Raw genomic sequence first — 24,265 nt, forward strand, 5'->3', positions numbered from 1 at the left:
TCACTGTGTCTCTCTCTCTCTCTCTCTCTGTTTCTTTCACACACACACACACACATGCACACACCAGGGCTTGAACCAACCACTCCCACTGTTCTATAGTTCCATGAAAAACAGAGAGGGAGGGAGAGAGAGAGAGAGAGAGAGAGAGAGAGAGAAAGAGAGAGAGAGGGAGGGGAGGAGCATAGCTGCGTTGAAGCCGAGCCCCTCTATGCCTCAGCATGCAGAGTGGAGCAGACGGCAACAGCCACACAAACACACTCCCCTCTCAGTTACATGCACAGTCACACACATACCACACGCACACATCACTACCACCGCCGCTGCCACCACCACCACACACATACACACACACACACACACACACACACATACACACACACACTCAGTGTGACGGCTGCCAGGCGCTGTGGGAAGCAAGCCGTCAGGGAGAAAGCTTGAGAAGAAAGAGAGGGATTGCAGAGGGGAAGAGAAGAAAAGAGAAGAGAGTTGAAGGAGGCACCTTGTGGATCAGAAGGGATTTTCCTCTGTGTGAGTGCGCGTCTGGATAAGGCTATCTGCTCCTTCCTGAGCGTGAGGAGTTTTTACCGAGGCTTTTTCTTTTTTTGCTCATCCTCCACGCCGGGCTCCAGCGATATCTACCTATCTATCCCCAGAGCTTAACAAAAGAGGGAGGGAGTGAGAGAGAGTGAGAAAAAAAGCAGTCACAGCTTCAGCTCCAGACCACCCTCTCTCCTCCTCCTCCTCCTCCTCCTCTCTTCCTCTCCTTCTCCTCCTCTCTCCAGCTCCACATCCATTTGTGAGTTCATCGCTGATTTAACTGTCTTGTGAGGATAGAGCAGAGGACGGCGTGTGTTCTCCAGGATACAGCCGAGCCCCCGGAGGGATTAAGGTCTCGTCTCGTGTGAGAAAGAAGGAGGAAGAACGAGACAGGGAAACGGATACACCGGAAAAGAGACGGAGAAAGACAAGAGTGAGAGACGCCGGAAAGCAAATTGAGGGGCATGTTCAGGGCAGCAGAGAAGAAAAAGAGTGAGTCTGATTTTTAGAGCGGAGAGTGCAAGAAACCGGCAACCAGATCCCATCCATTCCTTTCTCCTCATCCTCGTCTTCTTCCCTCTCCTTTTAACCTCTCTCTGTCCTGCTCTTCAGTCCCCCCCTATTGTTTCCTCTATTGCCTCCTACTATCCTTTCATATCTTCTTTTCCTCCCAGTCCACCTCCTTCTCCCCCAGCTCTGTTTTTCCTGCCACTCCGGATTCTCTCTGTCTCTCTTTCCAGACCCTCGGGGAGAATGTTTTTGTGAGGTTCCCTGTGAGCTCCCAGACAAGTAGACAGACTATAATCCCAAGTACTATCTACCCTTCTATCCATCCCTTCCTCTGTGCGTTTATCACACACGTCAGTTAGAAGAGAACGTTCTCTCTCCTCCGCTCTTGAGAACAGTCGTCTGACGGATCCAGACCAGCCCCTTGAAGTGAACATAACCCACCTGCGAGCTTCTATCTCCAGCCTCCAGAACCTTCAATTGGATTCCAGCTACATGGGAAAACGTTTGGAGCAGCAGCCAATGTACCCCCACTACACCTACTATTACCCCCACTATCTCCAGACCAAGGTAGGATGGTCAGCGAGGTTGATCTATTTTACCTTTCTAACTTAAAGGGAACAAATGTTTTTGTGTTGCAAAAGCACATGTCAGTTTTTCGTCTTGCAACCCTCTTTAACTCTATATTTTCTCTGTCTCTTGCTTCTTTAAATCTTAAGTCACTCTTGCCTAAAGTCATGTTCCTGAATGTATTTACCAGACCCAAAGAGAGGTCTGATTCTTAAAGAGTGATATTATGTTTCATCAAGCCAGGAAAAGATTTAAAAATTACAAAGTTTATGGTAAAACTGCTTGGACAAGCCATAGGGATAGATGAATAGCTGAAAGTGTCTCACAAGACAGCTTGCTAAATGGGACCATATGTCCCCTCTCCCCCAATTTGTCTGTGAGCAGGGAGATATGGTGTCACTCAGCTTTTTCCGTTTACATCCACAGTTAGTGCTTGACCCCATCCTCCCCGCTCTGACCCCACCAGCTCCAAGTTCAAGTTCAGGGCATGAGGCCCACCCTTCCCTCAGCCCTTGTTTTCTCTGTTACTTGGTCGCTCGCCCACCCTGCACCCCCACCTCCACCCGTGCCTTCACTGGCCATCCCGAACCATACCCACTCATGATGGTGTTTTAGATGTGATGGATGCAATGTGATTTACTTCTCTGACTACCAAAAGTACAGAGCTCAGTGTTTTTCTTTGTTCTTTTAGTTTCATTCCAATTCTCTTACTCACATGTGACATGCATATCCAGATGCATGCACACACACCATATTTCCCACTCTGAGTCTTCTACCACCACAAAGAGGAAAATGGATTGCCAAGGCCTGATTAGTCACTCCTCTATCGTATCCCCCAGCTCGCCATTCCCTTTGTCTGTTGTGATTCATTTGTTTCTTTCTTTTCATGTGATAGTAAGTGTGAGGGGCTTGCAGGTTTGTTACAGTGTTTAGCAAATGTGTACGTCAGTAGCCATGAGATGGAGAGAGGAGCGAAGATAAAAGTGTAGGAGTGGGATGCTATGAGAATAGAGAGATCATGCTATTGGGTGGACACTGTGTGGGAGGAGCAGGTAAGAAAATTATTGCTCCACAGATAAAAATATGTTGAACTTTGAACCAGACGCAGACTGCATGATGCATTTGCAGCCGGTAGGGCTATTTTCCCCCAGATTCCAATCCAAATGATTTAATACAGAGCATCCCGCCAATTTACAATCTGATATTTACATTTCCCTTCAGTAGACAGCTACCGGGTGCACACAAGACATGTCTGAATGCATCATTGTAGCTCTGCAGCTCCATACTTAAATGTCTATTTTAAAAAAAAACAAACAAAAAACAAAATGACGAACTGTGGAGGAGTCTGTATCTCTTGTCATTTCTAAAATAAAGACCAAGAACACTCAAGACCCTATCAGTAATATTTAAAGTGCAATCGCAATTGGAATGATATCAGATTTATTATATTGAAAGAAGCTGTTAACTGCCGTCTCTCTAAACACAAAGTACAAGTGGTCTACAGAGACTTTGCAGATGAAAGCTGATACAGACGCAGCATATTGAGAAAGCAAGAACTAAAATTTGGGGTTTTATATAGCTGATACTGATCAATTAAAACATAAAATAAAATTCTCTCAAATCAGCTCTAGGCATCTCTATTATTAGGTGGCTCAGTGTACTAAATGTTTTTTTCTAGTTTTGAAAAAATTGTACTATGAAATCTAATAAAACTTTAATATTTGGTGAAAAGATCTTTTCAGTTTAGCTTAACTGATTCAAGTACATATTGACAAAATTGTATTCATTGCCTTAGACGCATCTACTTCAGCAGCTCTTCACTGTTGGCTGAGAAATTAAAGTAATATTTCCAATTAACTGTGGGATGCATTTGCAGATGACATGCGCAGATTGCATTTGCAGTTTGTCTCAGAGCTTCACGCATTCACATCTGGGAGCTGTCTGACAATTTTAAGAATATGCTCCAGATGAATAAACAGAAACTAGAAACTGTTTCTTAATGCACATCTGTGTGTCGTTGTAATAAACAACAACAACACGCCCTTTTGTTTGCTAATGAGCAAATGCATGTCTGCAACTGGATAATATAAGCCTTGCTGATTCAAAATGTCCTTTTAATGAACAAAACTTCAAGGATATATATGGTAATTGTATCTTGGTGTTTTTTCCCCAAACAGAATGAATTAAAATGACAAAACTAAGTTGTTGATTTTTTTTTTTTCATAAATTAAAATTTTGCAGCTTTCACATCCAGTGTTTTTGGCAGCTTTTTTCATCATTAATTATGTGGCTGCATTAATGCTGCATATTTACACTTGTTAAAAATGCTATGACTGCATCAGATTTCTAATGAACTTAAAAGGGAACCATATTTAGTTTTTATAACAGGAACAAAGAAGTGGCATATCCTATCAGCCCTATCACTGATAAATTTAGGAGCATCCAATAAAAATTTCTCTGTGATCTGTAGCTCTGTTGCACAAGATGTTATGCTGTTTGCACATGTATGCTAGGAATTCTGATTAACTTCAACATGTGATGCACTTCTGTCACATCATTTTATGTGTACAGATGTCACCATGTTACACTGCTGTGTCTTCTTCTATGATTTATCTCCATCAGTTCAAGGTCATCTAATTTCTCTCAAGTATCTGCAACAGGCATCTGGCCCAGACCATCACTTCATTCCTTACACTCCATCCATCCCTCCCACCAGCCCTGCCTCCCTCCCTCTGCTGTCAAGGTCAAATCAAATTGGATCCTACCTTCCCCAGCATTCCCTCTCAGGCTGTTCCTGCATGTGTATGTGTGTGTGTGTGTGTGTGTATGTGTGTGTGTGTGTGTGTGTGTGCTCACATATACATCCATATATGGAAAAAAAAGCCTGAATCCTGTATGTCAGCTTTGTATCTGTGACTGTGAATGAGCCTGGAACTTTGTCTGCCAGTGCATATGTGAGTGTGGACTGAATGTATTTGCACACTTTCACATGTGGAAGTCTGTAAGTGCATGTGTGTATCCTTTGTTAATGCCAGTGCATGTGTGTATGTGACCTCTGAACATAGCCTGACCCCATCTCAGTGCAGCTTGCTGTCATTAAAGCTTTCCAGTCCCAGAAGAACTGTGCATGTCTGTGTGCCTGTGTGCACGCATTTGTTGTGTGTCGTGTGTCAGAGACCCCATAGAATAGCTCAGTTTTGCACCTTGACGAGAGCCTGTTTGAATGGTCTGTGCTGATCTCTGATTTCAAATATGAGAAGATTGTGTGTGTGTGCGCATAGGTGGGTGTGAACGTAGGTGGGTAGGGAGTTTTCAAGCTCTTTCCTTAGTATACTGTGGACAAGAGCAGACAAAGACGTAGCAGTTGTTATTTATTATGTGATTTCTTTTTAGCTATGTCTCACAGTTGCCATCTCTCGCTTTCTCTCTCTCTCTGTCTCTCTGTCCCTCTCTTGCTCACTGATCTGATTGGAGATGTAAATGGCCTCTTATTAATCTTGATTCCAGGGAGTGGAGGCTCTCCTCCTGTAGAAATCAATCATGTGCATGTGTGCATGTTTGTGTGTGCGCTGCCTTCACTGCCTTACAATAGCAATCTTTAAACAGACACACTCACAAGTGCACACACATGCACCACCTTCACACAAAAGCAGTTATGAAATGACTAGCTTAAACTAACAATGCTGAGGCAGGTGACAGACTGTGTGTAAATCTGCAGCTATTAAACAGAGAATTGCTCTTACTCTGCCTCCATGATGGGCTATAGGTACAGTTAGTGTACATTAGCAGTGGTAGGGAGGGCAACATGGCCTCTCTATGAGGCCCTTAATCATGGCCGTAAGAGGGGTTTAAGGGGATCAGTGGAAGGGTTAATGCAGAAATACTGCTGCATTGTTGCATTCTCTGTGTGATTTGGTCAAATTTAACCAGCGGGGTATCGGGGGGTGCTACAGCACAAATCTACCATTTTTGGGATTTTCATAGTAGCCTATGTGAGTGAGTTTCAGTTGGCATATTCTTTATTCTTGCTTTATTCTGTCCTTAAAGAGCATAAGTCATCATTCAGATAGCATTTTTCTTACATTTTGCAACCAGATTGGAGAAAAATGTAAAACAAATTATCTTAGCTTGTGATTGTTGCTGTGACTTTTTGAGCGATTTCCTGTGGTTGGGGTGGAATGTGTAATCACAGCAAATTTCACAGCAGCAGCAACAACATCAGACAACATCATCATAAAGGGCAAAAGTAGCACTCGTGACATACAAGTATATCATTGCTTGGTTCTGACAAGATAATATCTCTGGTTTTACTCCCTTGTACTCACACATTTGTTCTTTCCCACTTTAAAGCCTCTGATAATCAGGAATTACATTTGCGAACATTTTTATAAATTTCATCTTTTGGACTCTTGCTTAGTCAGGCGCTTTATCTGCAGTCAACACATACTATAACTCTTGTGATATTTTCTAGTTCATCCTGTTTCCCCTTATGAATTAACTTATCTCAAACTGAATTTACTTTGACCTTGCACATGATTTCACATATCTCTCTATACATTTATATAGCTAAACCTTCATCTGTGTAGGTATGCATGTTAGTGCTCCTGAATGTAGAAGAGCTATTCAAGTTTTTTTTTTTTTTTGAATCTTCTTAGCCTCTGATGGTGATTGACCGAGGATGTGAATCTTTGATGATAATCGTCAAGAGCAAGATAAGAGAGAAGCTGATAGAAAAAAAGAAAGGCACATTATCAACCAGCCGATCATTAGTTTTCTGCAGATCAGTGTGCTAATATGCTCAGTGGCACATGAGGAGCGTTAATTAGGGTAATGAGAAACAGCATTCAGCTGATATCAAAGTAATGACACATGCGGACACGCCCGGACATCTAAATAGAATATCCCATCCCTTCAAAAATGAGCTTTTCACATTCAATTACTTTCTATTATGTGCTAGATAAATGTGGTCAGCGGTTGGCTCAACAGTGATAAGTAAACATCATAAAGGCAGGAGGCAGAGAGGACACCCACCCACACACACACACACACACACACACACACAACATGAAGATAACTCCTGTGTCAAAGAGGACACACACAAAATAATGGATAAAGTCACACCGAGCTGTGTCCCATCCTCCCTTTACTATCACTTCCTTCCTTCCTTCCTCTTTTTTCTTTCCAAGCTTCTGCTCCTCCTCCTGTCAAACATAAAGTACTTTGCCTTCGTCGAAACAGCAACTATAAATTATGCAGCGCACATCACGCAGACGTACGGAAACTGAATAGTGTGTGTGCATGCGTGTGTGCACACACAAAGTAAACAGTGGCATTTATGGCACGACATGCATTCTGCTCAGGCCCTGTTTCTCCTCACATCTGCCCGCCTGCACCAGTTGTAGTTTTACAACTGACAATATTATCTTGTGCCTGTTGTTTAAGACTGAGCTTCTCTGTTTGTATCTCAGCTCTGCTCTTGATAGCTTCATATGCAAATATAGAGACTAGCCTTATGTTGCCTTCTTCCAATGCCCTACGCAGCACTCTTGCTCCCTCCTTGCTTTTTTTCTGCCTCTCTCTCACTCTTTTCCTGCCTCTCTCCCACTGTGTTCTGATCTCTCTCTCTCTCTCTCCCTCTCTCTCTCTCCCCTACCATCTGTTCAGTTTGCTGGGCCTGGGTAGTTTTTACTGCTTAAAAGGGACTCTCCTAACCACCCATATATGTCCATTTATTATCCTCTGTGGGCTGTTCTATTCTTGTCCCGGTACAGTAGCGGACACTGACCAGTGCCTCGCTATGTCGAACAGGAGTGAAAAAGCTTCAGCAGGTCAGCGCATGCACGATAGGGTCAGAGAGGATCACCCCTGCCAGTTTTGTAATAAAAAAATATGTGGAGGAGGACAAAAGGGAGAGAAAGAAAGGAAAAAAGAGGATAGATGAGGAAAAGGGATGGGAAGGATAGCAGAGCGAGATATATCAAAGAGAGAACAGATGGCAGCAGCAAAAAGAATTCAACAGAAGAGAGAGAGATAGCGATCCAAAGGGAAATAAAGAGCGTTGCAGTGAAGCAGGCAGAAGTTCTGGGCTGGGTCAGGGAATAATGGTGCTGCTGCATTTTTAATAGTTGGCCACTTTGTAGCGACCCTTGTCTAATGGATTCTCTGCCTCTTAAAAGCTCCTGTCAGAGCCCTCTACCTCAGTTACACCACGGAAATTGCTGAGGGCTCCAGTAGTCCCCAACACTTCCTCATAGAATGTCCAATGATCTGATATTGTCTGGCAGCAAACGTAATTCTAGTTAATATGCAGATGTTTTGGCAGATCGTGTTTAGAGCTAATTTTACTTACAGCAGCTGAAATACTGAGAGCTTGCCCGCACTGCTATCACAACTCTTGAGATGCACGGCTCTGGCCATCAGTGTGCCGGCTTTTAGAACACCCTGCTAAGTGCCTGACAAAGGCTTTATTGGTGGGTTGAAAAGGGGGAGACAAAGAGCACAACCTCTGGCTTTTAGCTATTTTAAGAGTGCGTATGCGTGTGTGTGGATAGAAGAAGGTTATGTCCAGGTTTTACAAATGCTGCTAACTCGGCATTATATAGACTGTGGCCTTCAGCAATACAGAAAATAATGAATGTCCAGACACCTTGCATCCATTCATTAACAGAACATACTGATAGATGAATGCAGTTTTTAAATTGCTGATGTTTAAGTACATGTACTGTATGTCTACAGTTTTAGCAGTTTGCTTGTGGCCCAGCAGTTATTGTACACAACTGTAAAGTGTATTTTTTCCAATGCTTTGTCTTCTTATCCAGAAGTTGCCCATTATTCTCATTAACCTTGTAATACATAATAGTTATCTCACAATGCAAATGGTGATATTGTTGAGTGCTGTTCACTTGAAGTTGCAAAGTTCACTCACCTCCAGCTTTCTGGGTCCTCTGTTTGAGCATATTTTAGATGCTAGATTTGTTGATCTTACTGTAATTATGGGAGATGGCTATTAGTATAAAAACAAATGAGTGTGGGTGTGAAAAAACACATCTGCTGGGATTCTAGTCGACTCTTCATTAATGTTGGTCAGTAATCTGAAGGTCTGTTCTTAAGGATCCTTGTCTGACCTGTGTGGGAGCTTTTTGAAATCCAAACCTTTTGACCCACTATACCCCAGTGACAAGCTGTTCACACAGACTGTGGGCATGGCACGTCACACATGGGCAGATGTTGTCTGAACCTGTTCCATCTAAGTGCAGTCTTAGGTATTGTTATTATAAATGTCATCATCTACCCATTACACACAAGTTGATCCAGTATAATTAAGATTTGTTTTGTTTTGTTTTGTTTCTTGATTAATAAAATTATAATTTTCACGAAAACCTACTAAATTATACTACACATCTTGTTCAGACTTTACAACAGTCATAGTCATATCTAATGAATTTTAATTAGCTCGTCACTCTTTATGCACTTTGACTCATCCATTTTCTAAACTACATATCCTGTTCAGTTTTGTTTGCTTCAGTTATTTACATATAGACAAATGGAAATCACTGTTTGACTGTTCTTTGTCTTCATGTACCCAAGTAATAATAATATTTGGTGTTCACAAACCGATTATACTGTATTTATGCAACTGAAAATATTAATCTCTAACTAGGGGTGGGCGATATATATTGTCTGCGATAGTACCGTGATTGTAGTTTTAACGATGTGCAAATTTATATTATCGAGTATTTAAATGACTTCTCCAAAAACAAAACACATGTGGAAACTCTTCACATTATTTTAATAAACGGTGCAGCAACGCTCCTCACAGCACAGCAGTATATAGTCACACGACTAGTGGGCCTATGTAATCACATGACCTCTCGCTAGCATCCCTCCTTGCAACAGGTAAGCAGCGCATGGTGATGAGAGAAAATGCAGGTACCTCCAGTCCCTGAAGATACTTCAGATGATTTAGTGCCGAGATGCGGGTCTACCTTTCTAGCATGGAAATGGTTTGATTTCAAAAAGACTGACGTGGGTCAAAAGAGTGTCATATGCAAGATTTGTTGAAAATCTAACACCGTGAAACAAAGCTCCACAACAAACCTGTTTCACCACCTCCGAACCAACCATAGCAAAGAGTACGAAGAATACAAGAAATTTCGAGACTCTGCTGATCAACAGAAACGAAGCAGGCCACCTTGTCAGCACACCCAACAAACCCTTGCTGAATCATTCAGCAGAAAAGTGCTGCAAGAGAGAAAAAGTGAACAATGGCAAGAAATAAATGCTATCACCAAATTCACAGCCAAACCAATGCAGGAGGGACAAGGCTTTATTGACGCACGATACACAGTGCCTAGAAGGAAATATCTCAGTGAAACTGCTCTCCCCACCCTGTATGACACAACTCATAAAGCTGTGTTTGACGAAGTGCAAAAGGCGACACACTTTGCAACAACAACCGATTTAAGGTCGAGCAGGACACTGAAGCCATACCGCTCTCTGACCGTGCCTTTCATTGATGAATCTTGGCTACTTTGGAGCTACCTTTTGCAAACATCCTATTTCCCAGATGACCACACAGGAGACATCATTGCCCTTGGACTGAAAGATGCCCTCACATCATGGTCGTTGAGTGAAGAGGGCATGGTCTGCATGACCATCGACAGCGGTGCAAATGTCGTCAGTGCACTCAGAAGCAACAACTTGAAAAGGCTACCATGATTTGGGCACCGGCTTCATATTGCAGTCGGTGAGTTCTCATGTCAATATTCGTATTTACTGCAGTTGATCTGAAATAGCAATTTGAGTAGTGTCACTGTTGAAAAATGTTAAAGTTAAACAGCTTAAGAAAATATAAATTTATATTATTATATGTTTATTGTTATTGGACGCTATACCAAATACCTAGCCTATATGAAATTAACTGCTATTTTAAATTGCAATGCGTAATGGTATAAGGTCAACATACATGACACTAATGCTTCATTCATGGCAACAATGTTCCATTTCAAATATTTTCTAGAGAAGAGTATGCATGATACTAGGGTAGACCAAACCATTGGTGTCTGCAAGAAGGTGGTGGGAACTTTTTCCAATAGCTGGAAATGAGAAAAGCACTGGTAAATGCTCAAGATCAGGTGAAGCTCCCAGAACATAAACTCATCACAGAATCACCAACAAGATGGGACTCAAGACAGCGCATGACTGAGAGATTTATTGAGCAAGACAAGGCCATTCGTCATGTGCTAGGTGCAGACAATAAGCGCAGGCATCTTATCCCAACATGGCAAGATGTTGATGCGCTAGAATCAGTGAGCAAAGCACTTAGTCCCCTGCTGGAGTTTACAGATGCTCTTTCAGGTGAGCAAGTAGTAACAGTTTCCTACCTGAACCCGGTCCTGTCATTATTTAACTGGATCTGACAGACCAATCTGATGATAAAGATCTCACAAAAAAAAAAAAAAAAAAAAAAATCAAGGAAACCATTCTGGATTACCTAAACACAAAGTACAGAGATGACAATGTGGATGGCCTTTTAAGTGTGGCATCCACACTTGACCCGTGGTTTAAAAACCACCACAATGATGATGATGATCAGATGATAATGTCAACAATTACCTCTGAACTTATGGCTATGGCAACTCAGGAGGAGAGAGATTATCCAGGCCCCTCAACTGCCACAGCTCAGAAGATGGAGCAGATGGTGGTGACACCAGTGAGCCAGTCAAAAAGACAAAGAAGTCTTTCAGCAGTTACTTCAAAAAACAAGTGAGAGGGGAGTCACTGGCTACTGGCATGGAAAAGGAAATCAAGAGCTACCTCATGATACCAGAGGTGGACAGTGATGTCAATCCACTTTAATGGTGGAAAACCCAAGAGATAAAATTTCCCAGACTGGGAAAGCTAGCAAAAATGTATCTCTGCATCCCTGCCCCTCAGGCAGCCCTTCAGAGAGGGCATTCAGCACAGGAGGAAATATTGTGACGTGTCACCGGGCTTCACTCAAGCCTGACAGTGTGGACAGACTGGTGTTTTTGGCACACAATTTGAAGTAAACCACCTGTTGTGAACTGTTGGCCTTGAATGTTCAAAGTTCTGCAAAGTTTCTGGTGTTTGGCCTTAACTGTGACAATACTGGGTATTGTTTTTCTATTTGAGAATTGTGGACCTTTTTCAAAATTATTGTCATTTGTTTATATATCTCTTTCTATTTATTTGAGAAAAACCTTATTGAACCTTTATGGCAAATGTCTTTTTTGCGTTTTTTTGTGACAATCCAGGACCTGGACAATAAGGCTATAAGCACTTGCTGTTGATGATGTTCAGTATTTCTTATGAATGTATGGAGCACTAAAAAAGCAATAAAAAAGTGTGTTCCTTAAACATTGTGCCTGTTATTGTAATCTGCATAATAATAATGTACAACTCAGAGAATTCCAATCGCATTTTTGAAAATATCAACAAATTATCGTTATCGTCAAAATCCCAAAAAATATCGAGATAATAATTTTTGCCCATATCGCTCACCCCTCTAACACATGGTAATTATTTGCATAAATTGTCTGCATTAAATGCATGATGTCATTAACACCTGAGGTTTGGTCGGTCCTTTTCTTATTCTCGTTTTGTGTGAGGTGTTGTGGGTTTTGGTGCTTTGGTTGCCGAGTGATCCCAACACCGGGGACCACAGAGATAATTGAAAGAATGGCCCGAGGGCTTTTCCCCCATATGCTGTTCCTCATCCTAGTTAGCTGTTGCTTCCCTCTATCTGACTCTCTTTCCCTGTCTCATTCTCGCTCTGCTCCTGGTATCTTTTACTACGTCTTGTTTCAGTGCCTTGCAGGTCAGATATTTTAAAGGAAAATTCCACCCTTGAATACCTCTGCATACCACTGTTAATGTGAATCAATTTGTGACCTAAAGCACTTTCCATTTATTTTGCTATCTCTCATCAGCTACTTCAATATCTCTACATTTCATAGAATGTCTTTTCACAACCTCCAAAGAACATTTGTGGAGAGCAGAGAGACTAAATGTAGTGACTTTTCAATGGAATAAATGTGGAAAAGACTCCACTGACTACCTTTTGCCACATATCCTGAAAGAAATCAGCTTCTTCGGGGTACTTTTCATCACTCGTGGACCTTATGGACTGCGGACGCAACATCTTCTCTGGCAGTCGATAGACCACACCTACAAAGTTTGCTGGAGCTGAGTATTTAAATGAATTAAGTTAAATGAATGTTCAATTAGGTGTGGACATACACCTTGAACATGAAGAGGAGAGTGTGATTACTGTTGAGTGTGAGATGAGTGTGAACATCATTATGTCAACATGTGGACAGTCCGGGGATATTTTCTGAATATGTATAGTTATATAGTTATATGTATAGAATATGTATAGTTTTGTTTTATTTCGTTTTTGCGTTGTGGAGCTAACATTTACGCAGCTGTCTTCGTTTATCTGTTTTTCATCAATTAGGGTAGATGCATGCTAGTTCTGGCCCATGAGGAATGGCAGAGTAAGGACATGACCGGCTGCTCATTTATAACACATGACATTTGTGGCTGCCTACATTTGCGAGCACAACTTGATTAAGTATAAATGGACTGTGTGGCTATAGCCTAGGCTGTAAAGCTTAGTGATTTGGGTGTACTGTTACATTTTTGACTTTGGTTGACTTGCCTATTAAAGAAATTGTTTATTTGTTTAATGCTGCTTATTAGCCACTTTACAATCAAAGCTCATGTTGTTGCAATTAAGACTCACATGAGCTTCATTTGTTTCATTGGACAGGGTCTACTTTAGGTTTAACTCCTCATGACTTGATTTCTCTCCTGTGGTGGTTTGTAATTGCAGACACATGGAGGCCATTTCCCTGAAAAAATACATATGTAGCTAAAGAAATCAATGAACAAAAGAGTGAAAAATGCTACAGTTATTGAGACTCTCACTTATTGAAAAAATAATAATAAAAAAAACTACCACCTCATTAGCACATTAAAATTCTCAACAAAATACTAAATATGTAACTGAAAATGTGCAGACCGTTTAACAGATAGTTGTAGTTTGATCAGAAAAACAAGCCTCTGTCCCCCAAAGTTCCAAAGAGGGTCAAATGTAGAACACACCACTTTAACTGTCTCATACCTTCAAGTAGACAAACTATTGGTGAAGTATACCAACCCAGAAAACCTCAGGAAAATATTCAGCCTTAGCACACGCTTTACTTTCTCCTCAATACTCCAGTGTCTCGCTGTGTAACCACTGATTGTGTTTAAATTTGTGTCATTTCTTTACTTTTTTTAGCAGCACCAGTAGGACAGCTCCGAGTGTGAACAAACTCTGACAGTCGACCTCTGTACATTTTTGCTTTTCAGTCTGGTAGGAATATCCAAAAAAACTCACTTAAACTCTGTAAAACTACCACAGTGTTTGCCCTTAGAGACAGTTTTAGCTGGGTCATAGACAAACTCTTGTCCCCGAGCCAGAGGTGGCTGGCCGGGCCAAACATCTCCTATTCCCTGCTAATGAAATCCTGAATAAAACCCTCCCTGCTCAGCTTGATCCCTTACACATATGCACACACACACACGATTGCACAAGTATAAACACACAAACACAGACACCCACTCTCTGGGGTTCTGGTATGCCTGCACGCACATGCGGGCACACACAAACACACACACACACACTCACAGAACCCCTGCAGTCCCAGCCAGGGATTATCCGAAGAAAACACTCCTTTTGTTGGGCCCCAGTCAAATTACTTTTCAGAGCTCTCATGCTTTTATAAAAGCTGTCTGCGTAACTGTGTGTGTGTGTGTGTGTGTGTCGGGGGGGGGGGCATGCCAAATGTAGGCTGTAGCTGATTGCAGAGAGCACATTCAAAGTGAATGGTCACTAACGACACTTGAAAGTAAGCTTGTATATATTGCCCTCAGTTTGTTTGTGTGTGTGTGTGTACCCATATGCCAGTGATTTTCTAAAGATAGTATCACACCAAATCACCATGTTGTGTTGTTGTCTGCTGGCAGTCTGATCTGGTGTTTGTGATATTTCAGCTTGACATGATGAATAAATACACTGACACAACATGGTTGGAGTTGCACTTCCTATAGACCTGCTGCTCCTGGGACTCCACCCAGTCTGTGAAGAAATATTCAGGAAGTTCTGGACAACTACTACAAGGCTGTTCTCAATAGAAAAAGGACAGCGTTGGTCATTCAAATATGTGGCTTCTAAGGGTCGTTGTTCACATTCTCCTTCTTTCTGTTTCTTAATTATGAAACCAATCTTTCTCAAATTTGAACCAAGTTCTTTCAGCTGCCCAAACATAACCAAAACTTTATCATAAGGATGACAGATCAGGAAAAAACTCTCATGTGTTGTTTTTTGGTTTGTTTATCTGACCTTTTTTGTTCTTGAGGTCCAAGGATTTGTTGAGTTCAGGGAGACCTCTGAAATGACAGCCAATGTATATATGCTCAGCAGATAATTATTTTCTGGGGTACCAACTCTCAGCCTGGGCAATGGCCAACTCAGTTGACTGGGCACAGATTTTAAGCTACATTCAGCTTCTATTCATTCACACTACTGGCTCTCCTCAGAGACTTCCAGTCTTTTTCAAAATCGTGTGAGAGTGTCTTGCGTGCGAGTATGTTTCGGTGTGTGACTGCCTGTGTGAGAAAGTATTTGTGTGAGATGTGGGTTTGTGCTTGTGCCTGAGACACAGAGAGCTGAGGCGAAAGTGCCAAAGTGAGAGATAAACAGAGACTAACAACGAAGGAGGAGAAGCAAAATGTGTGCACGTGCGTGCGTGCACGTGTGTGTATCGAGGTTGCAAACTAGCTTTGTAGCTCTCAGTGAAGTGTTGATTTAAGTGGAAGTGGGGGGAGGAGATGGGATAAAAGGCCTGACTAGATTAGGCTGGCACTCACTACTGAGGCGTGCTGTACTGCCTGGCCTTTCAGCGCACTCTCAACTGAGCATGTGTGTGTGTGTGTGTGTGTGTGTGTATGTGTGTCTGAGAGACTTGTACTTCTGTGACAGCATTGAGGACGCTCGAATGGGATTTGTGTGTGCAGCTGTTGGATGCAGTTACTCTGATATCAGTACAGCTGTACAATAAAGCAGCCACTATAAGCAGTACTGAGAAGCATAATCACTGTTCTGACATCTCAGCAATATTCTGTACGGGCCATAATGTATGTTACCACTGCAAAGTTCCATTGTGAAATGTATGGAGGTTTCAGAGTGTCAGCCGCAGTTCTGTACATTCCTACTGTATATCTCCGATTTTTTCTTTGTTCTTTTTTCTTTTTCTTTGTCAAGGAGACACGAAATAGATTAGACAGTGCTGCTGTTTTATTTTTCATCTTTATTTCTTTTAATATAATTCTAATCTTACAGTTCCTGCCAGCAGGAGGCTGGATTCCATATCCAAGCTCCCCCACCCGGAGACTCGACTGTTTAAAGTCAAGTTAATCTCCAACAATAATAGTTGGTTGGCTAAGTGGCTTGCAAAACTGTCTTTCTATGTTAGCCTCTCTGTGTATAGGAGGCTGACAGTTAAGGGTAAAAATAACATTTAAAGTGGTTTAAAATGTTTGAGGTGTGCTTGATTTAACGCGAACAGACAACATAACGGCTTCAGAAGTGGTAACGCTGCTTGTAAAATATGACAAGTCATCCGCCTTCTCACTTTTTCAGATATCAAGTATGAATTCTGCTGCTCCTCAGGAAAGGTTTAAAAAGCAAAAGAAGCTCTCTTATTACTGACAAGGTGTTTGTGCATTAATGTTTAACAGTCATAAGGCCTTTATAGAATGGGGATTAAAGTACAGTTGAATGAGTAGGGGTCTGTGGTCTCATTTTGGCAGCAGCAAGGTGACAGTTGACTGAAACCGCTGCTAAATAGTTCATTCTGTAATAATTAATTTTTTACCTCTGTTCAGTGCTGCCCCAACTGTACCATCATGCTGTCATTTGTGCTGAACCATCAGATGAGATGGAGACATTAGTCTGCTGCTTGTAATACAGCAGCAATCTGCATATTTCATTGATTTAACTTCCTCTATGAATAATTAAATCCTTGGGAGCACCTCCATGTGCATGTATGTGGGCGTCCGTGCTCAGTTGTGTAGCCATGTATATACTGCTTAGCTGACGTGCATTTGTAGGCTCAGTTGGTATGTGTGTTCATATACCTGCATTTGTGTTTGCCATGGTGAAGGTCATTAAAACATACTTTGAACGTTACGAAAATGGACTATGGACTACAGGGCATCAGTGCAGAAGTTTGACATTGCAGTTAGAGGACTTTGTGATCAAAGCTCGACATTGTTTTGGGACTCTGCATATTTGTGTGTGTGGGTGTTTCTGAGGCTTCCTGCTATCATCTGTGCTGTTTTTGGGCTGACCGATGACTCAGGGTCATTGACTCATTTCTGCACTACTGAAGCTGGCTGAGCTGCACCGGATTTCCCAAACTATCCTAATGGTAAAATCACAGTATTCTGTAACCTTGTCATCTTTTGCTGTTATATTTCAAAATATTATTAGTATCTAACCGAATGCTATTTGTTTCACTAAACACTGGGACCAGTTAGATTTTACTCCTTCCTCTAGTGAAGCGGCAGCAGATACATTCAGTGTTATTTTTACTTTTTGGACAGCAGTGAATCCTGAACCTCTTTCCTAATCACTAAATAGGTCTGCCTTTCTTGCTTTAAAGGGTAATTCCAGGAGTTTTTAAACCTAGCCCATATTTTTACAAATTTTGGAATGTAAATGATTCATACCTACATGATTACTGCAACGTTATTCTTTGAGGCTTCAACTGTCAACATTACATCTGCTAAAGGTTGCTGCTCCAGTTGTTGCCACATCTAGGACTCTGTAGGGATTCTTTCCAGAATGTTGTCAGGCCCTTAGAGTAATGATCTCAGTCTGTGAGTGGCAAAAAAGGCATGCGACTTGACCCAAAGGGTTTTGCAGCCATCGCATTTGTGTTACAGCTGCCATCTAAGGTGTTCTGCTCGACCAATTTCAACATTTTTTGTAAATATGAATAATTTATACACCAAAGTATGTGAATATAGAGCCCAGGTTTAAAAAGACCTGAATTTCTGGTTAACTGATACCCTATTTTTACAGTTTTGTTTCATGTCTTCTACCATTAGAACTCAACTTCCATTTTATTTAGACTGTAAAAATTCATACATGCATGCACACATGCCGTAGTAAATGAGATGCATAGCAAGTATTTCTATGTAATAAAATCATATATACACACACACACAACAACTGTCACCTACTAGATTAGATGCAGCTACAGGAGGAGCATTCGGCATACTGCTGTGACAGAAAATACTAACTGTCGCACTCTTACCAGTACCAACCCTAGAATTATCCTCTCAGCAGAGGTCTTTCTCAGTCCTCCCCGTCTTATTCAAGAAGAAATCAATGATGTGGGGGACACTCAGCCAGTAGAGGGGGAGACCCACCTACATACAAGGCCTGAAGATATAATAACTGAAGATTATTGTCTGTCCTGTTGAGAATACGAAGAGAATGCAGATGTAACCCGATGATATTGTGACTGAGTTTGCCACCAGCCTCTCCTTCAGTATTTGTAATTTCCGATGCCCAATATTTTATAAAATGATTTCACAAAGTACATACAAAAATGATCAAACTGAAACTGAATTTTACGTTTAAGTTTTGGATTATCTCAGAAGCACCATAGTGGATTAGATTCTAAGAAGATACAGTAAGTTGATCCAAAGGATTATTTTAAAAAGGCCAATGTATTCCACTATGGATATTGCTTGTTATGCAGTGGGGTGGGGAGGGTACATATCATTGTATATCAAACATTAAATCAGGACACTCTTATCTTCCCCACTTCAGCCCAAAACCCAACTCTTATGCAACTGGAGCAGGCCCAGGTGTTTGTTAAGGACTGAAGGAGGTGTCTGGTGGATTGTACATCCACAGAGGACGTTAGGTCAAAAAGAATTTAAAGCACAACAGCAAAGGAGAGGCAGAGGAAGTGAAGGGGACAAAGGCACAGATAAAGCAGAGAAAGCGGGCAGAGGGAAACATAAAGAGCTTCTAAAATAAGCTGTATCAGAGGAGAGTTGTTCGGTGTAAGAATCCCGTCCTCAGTCAAGCATGTTCAGCAGTGACATCCATATGTCACTTTAACTTCCTGGATCATATATGGATCTCTTCAGTATTAGCTCTAATTGCACATAGCAGTAGAAGTATGAGTAGGAGTGCTGTATATAGTCAGGGCTACATCGCTAGGGCACTACAGCTCTTAATATTGGACTTTTTTATTATTCTGTGCTTGTGGTATTCTTGCCCAATTAAACTTATTCTGGATATTTGGACATTCAGGATTGCAAGAATGTAGAGGGAAAATTAAAATTACACCTACACCAGATAATGTGAGAAAAAATGAAGTGGGAAAGAGAATCCTGCTCTATTTAAACAATCTATACGGCATGTTCTAAAGTTCATGATGCAGCAAAGTAAGGCCCAGAGGATTTCTGTTTATTCTCTTAATTAATGATCAAACTAATCAGTGTATCATCTCCCATTCCTTTTAACACCAGGTGGGGATTTGGGATTAGTTTTCTTTTTCTTTTCTTTTTTTTTTGTGCTCATACTGAAAGTGTGTGACCTGACCATCTATCGGAGCAGCAGAAATCCACCAAAGCTCCATGAGGTAAAGCAGGCGTGGGAGGAAGTAATGATGTGCGTGTCCTTGTCTTTTGGCATCACCAGAACGGCTGCACGGTGCCAAGTGTTGTATACTGCGCCACTGAACTCAGACCAGGTTTTTGGTGGTCCGTGGTGCAATCACTTTCTGCTGCCTCAGGATCGCCAACAGTGCAATGACAGCTGTGTTGATTGAAAACCAGTAGTGACATTTGTGCTGCGCTATGTGCCGCTTTACAATATGCATATAATGGAGTCTATCGTGTCATACAGAAGGTTGGAAGACAGTCATACAGTTTTCAAAACATCCCGTCTGGACTTCTTAATGGTCAATCAGAGACAGGAGTCCAGATGAATTACAGATTGAGTGACAAACACAGACAGATGGGAAATGGCGCTGACAAAAGTGGAGAAGCAAAACAGAGACGTAGCAACAGAGGGAGACTCTTTCTTTCTTCCAAAGTACAGCCACAAGCTGTTGGTGTCAGTCTGCCAAACTAGCTCAACTTCCCAGCCATAGATAAGCTGTGTATGTGTGTGTGTGTGTGTGTGTGTGTGTGTGTGTGTGTGTGTGTACATAATTCATAAGTGTAGCCAAATCAAGATCTAGAGATTATCATGACCGGTGGCATAGAAGTGGAGAGGAGAGATGAAGAATAGGAACAGGAGCAAGAAAGAAATGCGCCTATACGGGGAAAAATAGAATTTACAAATGATATTACAGGTTCCAGAACATGAACTAGTTTATATTCACCCCACACTCACCTGTATGTACCAGCATGTGTTCACATTCCCACAGGCTCCCTGTGTATAACCCTCTCCTCCCTCTGTTTCTCTATCTCCTTTCAGTAGCTCCCACCCTCCCTCTTTTACTTTCAAGGAAGGGTAATCCCTCTTGTAGCTAATGTGCTGTGACATTTCATGGTACAATAGGATTTGGGAGACACTATGTATTCTCATGTTGCTGGGGTCTGGCTGATAACCTCACTGTCTTGGTGATTCTGGACTACAGCAAGTCAATTTTTATCTCACTTTGGAAATCTAATTCTCAAGGTGGCAATGTGGTTCACAATAATGCAGAGGTGACACTTTGGCATTTATTGGCAAACCACAGCAACTGCATACAGTCATGCAACATCTTGAATTAAAAATATACTGTTAGTAGATCTGATTTAGAGATTCAACATTGCAGCGGCTGCAATGGTAGCAGGTGACAGCCAATAAAATCGTTATTCTAACTGAGTGGTGTTTGACACATGCTGCTGGATTCCCTGGCCTTTGTGAAAGCACACGGTCAAGTGTTTAACCTTTGACAGAGTGTAAAAGAAAGTACAGGCCTTCAAGATTATTTGGCTGACGAACTGGTTAGTTATTTCTGTGTTCTAGTGAAAAAATGTAAAGGAACAGAAGATATGCTGGCACCCAAAGAATGGCGGTTTATTTTCTGTTCGATATCAGTACATAACAGAATAGGAAAACCAAGACACAGAAACAGAATGTTCAAAACAAACCACATTCGTAATTATAATAATTCATAATAAAATTCACAAAGATTCATTTTTTAAACTGTATTTTTTTTCTTTATCTATTAGACCAGATTCTTTCTTCTCCATACTGTCAGTTACTTATGCAACAATAGTAGCACAAATAGCACTCTGTGTAATTCACCTCCATTTTCATCTTTCTTTTAAAGAGCAGAAGAGAGGTGATCTTATATATGCTGATGAGGTAGTCCTTTTGCCCTGATCAGGTAAGCTGTGATTTTAACAGCTAACTCATTAATGTAAAAAAAAAAGAAAGAAAGAAAAAGTCTTTAAACAGGCAGAGTCTAGGGGTGGCTATGAGAGGTGATATGATATAGATAGCAGGGTTTCCCTTTGGATCAGCTGAAGGCTGAAGTGCTTATCTCACCAACAGAGCTGATGTGGGAGGATAGGATGTGGGGGGTAGTAAATGTGCTCATCAACCTTCAGGCACAGATGTAACACTGGCAGAGTGCCTTCAGCTGGACAGCACTTAGTGACAGCAAAGTTGGATGCCGTAAAGGTTGACGACTTTGCACATAATTTCTTGTGGATCATTCTTTTAAGTTTGTCCGAACAAAGCAGGATGTCAGCAATGAACGAGAGCCTCAGAAGCAGGTTTCCCGTGTTTTTAACTTTACACCATTTGATTCAGCACCGCTTAAATGGTTCTTTATTCTGCACTCTCCTGGTGCCCTACCCTGAGAGACTTCTTACAGGGTTAACAAGCAGACAAAACTCAGAACACAATTTTCTGACTTGTAGTTGCTTTACAATGTGCAACTGAAGCAGTTTAGACGTACATTTGCACACAGAGGCATGCACTGGGCACATCAATCTTTCTGTTGCTGAAAAATTTGTTCCGCTTATGCTGATGTACTTTGATACACAGTTGCTTTACACCTTTTTTTAAGAACACTGATAGCATATTTTACACTTTTAAATCACCTGTGTTTGCACAGAAAGGGTTGCACAAAAGAGACTCTTACTGTAATAAAAAACAGAATAAACTGTGGGGCTTAGGCTACCATATGATGATAATGACTTTCCCTGCATATCATTTCCTGATTATTAAAACCGTAGAGAAGCCTTAAGTCCTAAAGGCAAATTCAATTCTCGACCTGTCGTTTTCCTCTGTGCCAAGTCGAGCCCTCATCAAATGATTGACTTTAATCCAAGTCATGTAAAAGTCCCTGATGCTGCACAGAACGTCTTCCTCAGCTAAATGCAGATTACAACTGAAGTGAGCCGAGTGTTTATCTAGCTAACAACCGTGCGAGGGGACTAACGTCTTGTCGTTTTGATTTGCTGTAAGATTTGTTTTGAGAGCGTGACAGTGAGCGTGAGACAGATAGAAGCCGAGAAGTGTCACGGCCAGATTCATGAGACGTGAGGTTGGCAGGCCTGCTGCTGCTGTTTTGGCTGACTGTGTTATACCTGGAGGGAACTCGATGCTGCCGCCACTACACTGTAGCCAATTTAGCTGGAGCACAGCTGCTAAGAGGCTCCCTGAGGTGTGTGTGTATGTGTGTTTCAGGATTAAGCCACGGCACCAATTAAAGCCTCAGACTGGTTTTAAAGGATAAATTATTAACAGCAGAAGTGACCTCTCTGGTGGCCTTTCCTCCCTACTCTGCTATTCTCTTCTGCTCTCCTCTCCAACCTTCCTCTACTTGTTGTCAAACTTACCTTCCTTCCCTCACACATCTTTGCCTTTTCCTTGCTTCTCTTCTATTTCTCTGTATTTTTGTCCTTGGTATTAAAAACATTATTGATGTTTTTTTTTTTTTTTTGAATGATTTCATTTTTCTAGTTTAAAATTTGAAGAGAAAAAAACAAGTCTGTTTGGAGGTAAAAGAGAAGAATCAACAAGGGTGGTGATATGTTCTATCGCCCTACAATATCTGAGAAAGATTTCTTTGTTTACCCCAGTGCCTCTGTCTGAATTGCATATGTTCAGTATGATATTTCTGTTTCAAGATGTGTTTTCACTCAGTGAATACTTTTGTATCGTTACGCCTCCCGGATATATTTGGGCTTGATTGTCGCTCTATGCAGCAGCGTTTCCCCCTTTTCTCTCCGTGCTCAATAGCAAAAGCATGTTAGCCAGTAATGGATACTTTTAACCTTTTCCAGGTAATTTGATCAGGGCTTTAAATCAATCCAAGCACACACACACACACTGTCTGATCGGTGAATACACTGAATGCTGCTCTCACTGTTCCAGCCATTGTTTTTTAAATGGGCGAACCATGTCTCTTTTCTGATTTGATGAATGGTTCAATACTGGATTCTGAATTATAAATGCGAGCTGCTGTGTATCGTCTCTCATGGGGACAAAAGAGGAGTGAGAGTTGAAATGGTTTAGAGACATAAATGTGTTTAACATAGGGGTTGTTTCATGCTGCCATTCAGCATTCTAGCAAAATGAATTTCCTGTAGAAAATAGTGCAACATCTCCTCACTATATTATATTGGTCCGGAGGCTCATCATAATCCAAATCTTGATGATTTGTTTTGACCGTTGACTCTTTGACTATCAAGATAGTGTCAGAACACAGTGCATAGAATATAAACTGCGACATTTGTTTCAACAGTGGAGGTGCATTTCTGAATGTGTAAAATTATTAAGCCAAACTTGTATCATGTGTGTATAGCTGACTAGCTTTGTTATGTATTTCTCTCTGTCACATTTTCTTAAGCATTTCTATCTAATCTTCCACCTGAGAAATAAAAAATGTACTGATTTGACTCAACTCTACCTTTGTTACCCTGCCCTATTATGGATTTTCCCTCCAGATATCCTCAGGTCATCATCTGATCTCAGTCAGCAGGCTTGGATTCTGCTCAATATGTTCTTACACTCTGATCTCTTCCTCCATCCCTCCCTCCTTCCATTCCTCTCTCCTTCTACCCCTCCCTCTTCTTCTCTCTTTCCTTGAGTATTTGCTCCTCTCAGATTTGATGAAGGAATTTAATTAGAGCAGAGAGAGAGAGACATGAAGGAATGAGTGAGCGGAGTAATAACAAATGGTCAGTGACCCTGAGAGCAGAAAAGGAAAAGATAAGTATGTTTAAATCAGACATGGTCGATTTGCGGAAGAGAGGAATGTGTTGTTACTACATCAGACAAAACTGTACAGAAATGGATACACTGACCTTACAGCATTGCCATACTTACAAGTGAAATTAACAGCAAGCCCTGAAGTTCCCTTGTAGGATCACATGAGATGAATAATGTGCAGTACTATCACATGCCTTATAATTTCACATTCTGTTTACTACCATAGCTCAGTGAGATGACCTTCACCAGGAGTTCCTGTTTACATTGTTTTCATCTGACTTCCATTAACAATCTTAACTGGTACAAAGCCAGGTTATTACGACCAAGTCAAAATAT

The 24,265-nt window shown here is 41.3% G+C and overlaps 1 protein-coding gene across 3 annotated transcripts in view; it reads left to right on the forward strand.

Annotated features, from left to right (window-relative positions):
- Positions 1-298: 298 nt before the first annotated feature.
- The window catches only part of LOC124065240 (RNA-binding motif, single-stranded-interacting protein 3-like), a 108,788-nt gene continuing 84,821 nt past the window's right edge, over positions 299-24,265 (forward strand). Inside the window, exon 1 of one of the 3 annotated variants that reach the window (XM_046400445.1) lies at positions 299-1,614. In XM_046400445.1, coding sequence (XP_046256401.1) covers positions 1,540-1,614 — 75 coding nt within the window. In that variant the 5' untranslated portion in view covers positions 299-1,539. The remainder of the gene's footprint in view (positions 1,615-24,265) is intronic. The other 2 variants (XM_046400447.1, XM_046400446.1) reach the window with 2 other exon arrangements.

The sequence above is a fragment of the Scatophagus argus genome, chromosome 9 (assembly GCF_020382885.2).
Source record: "Scatophagus argus isolate fScaArg1 chromosome 9, fScaArg1.pri, whole genome shotgun sequence".
NCBI lineage: Eukaryota > Metazoa > Chordata > Actinopteri > Scatophagidae > Scatophagus > Scatophagus argus.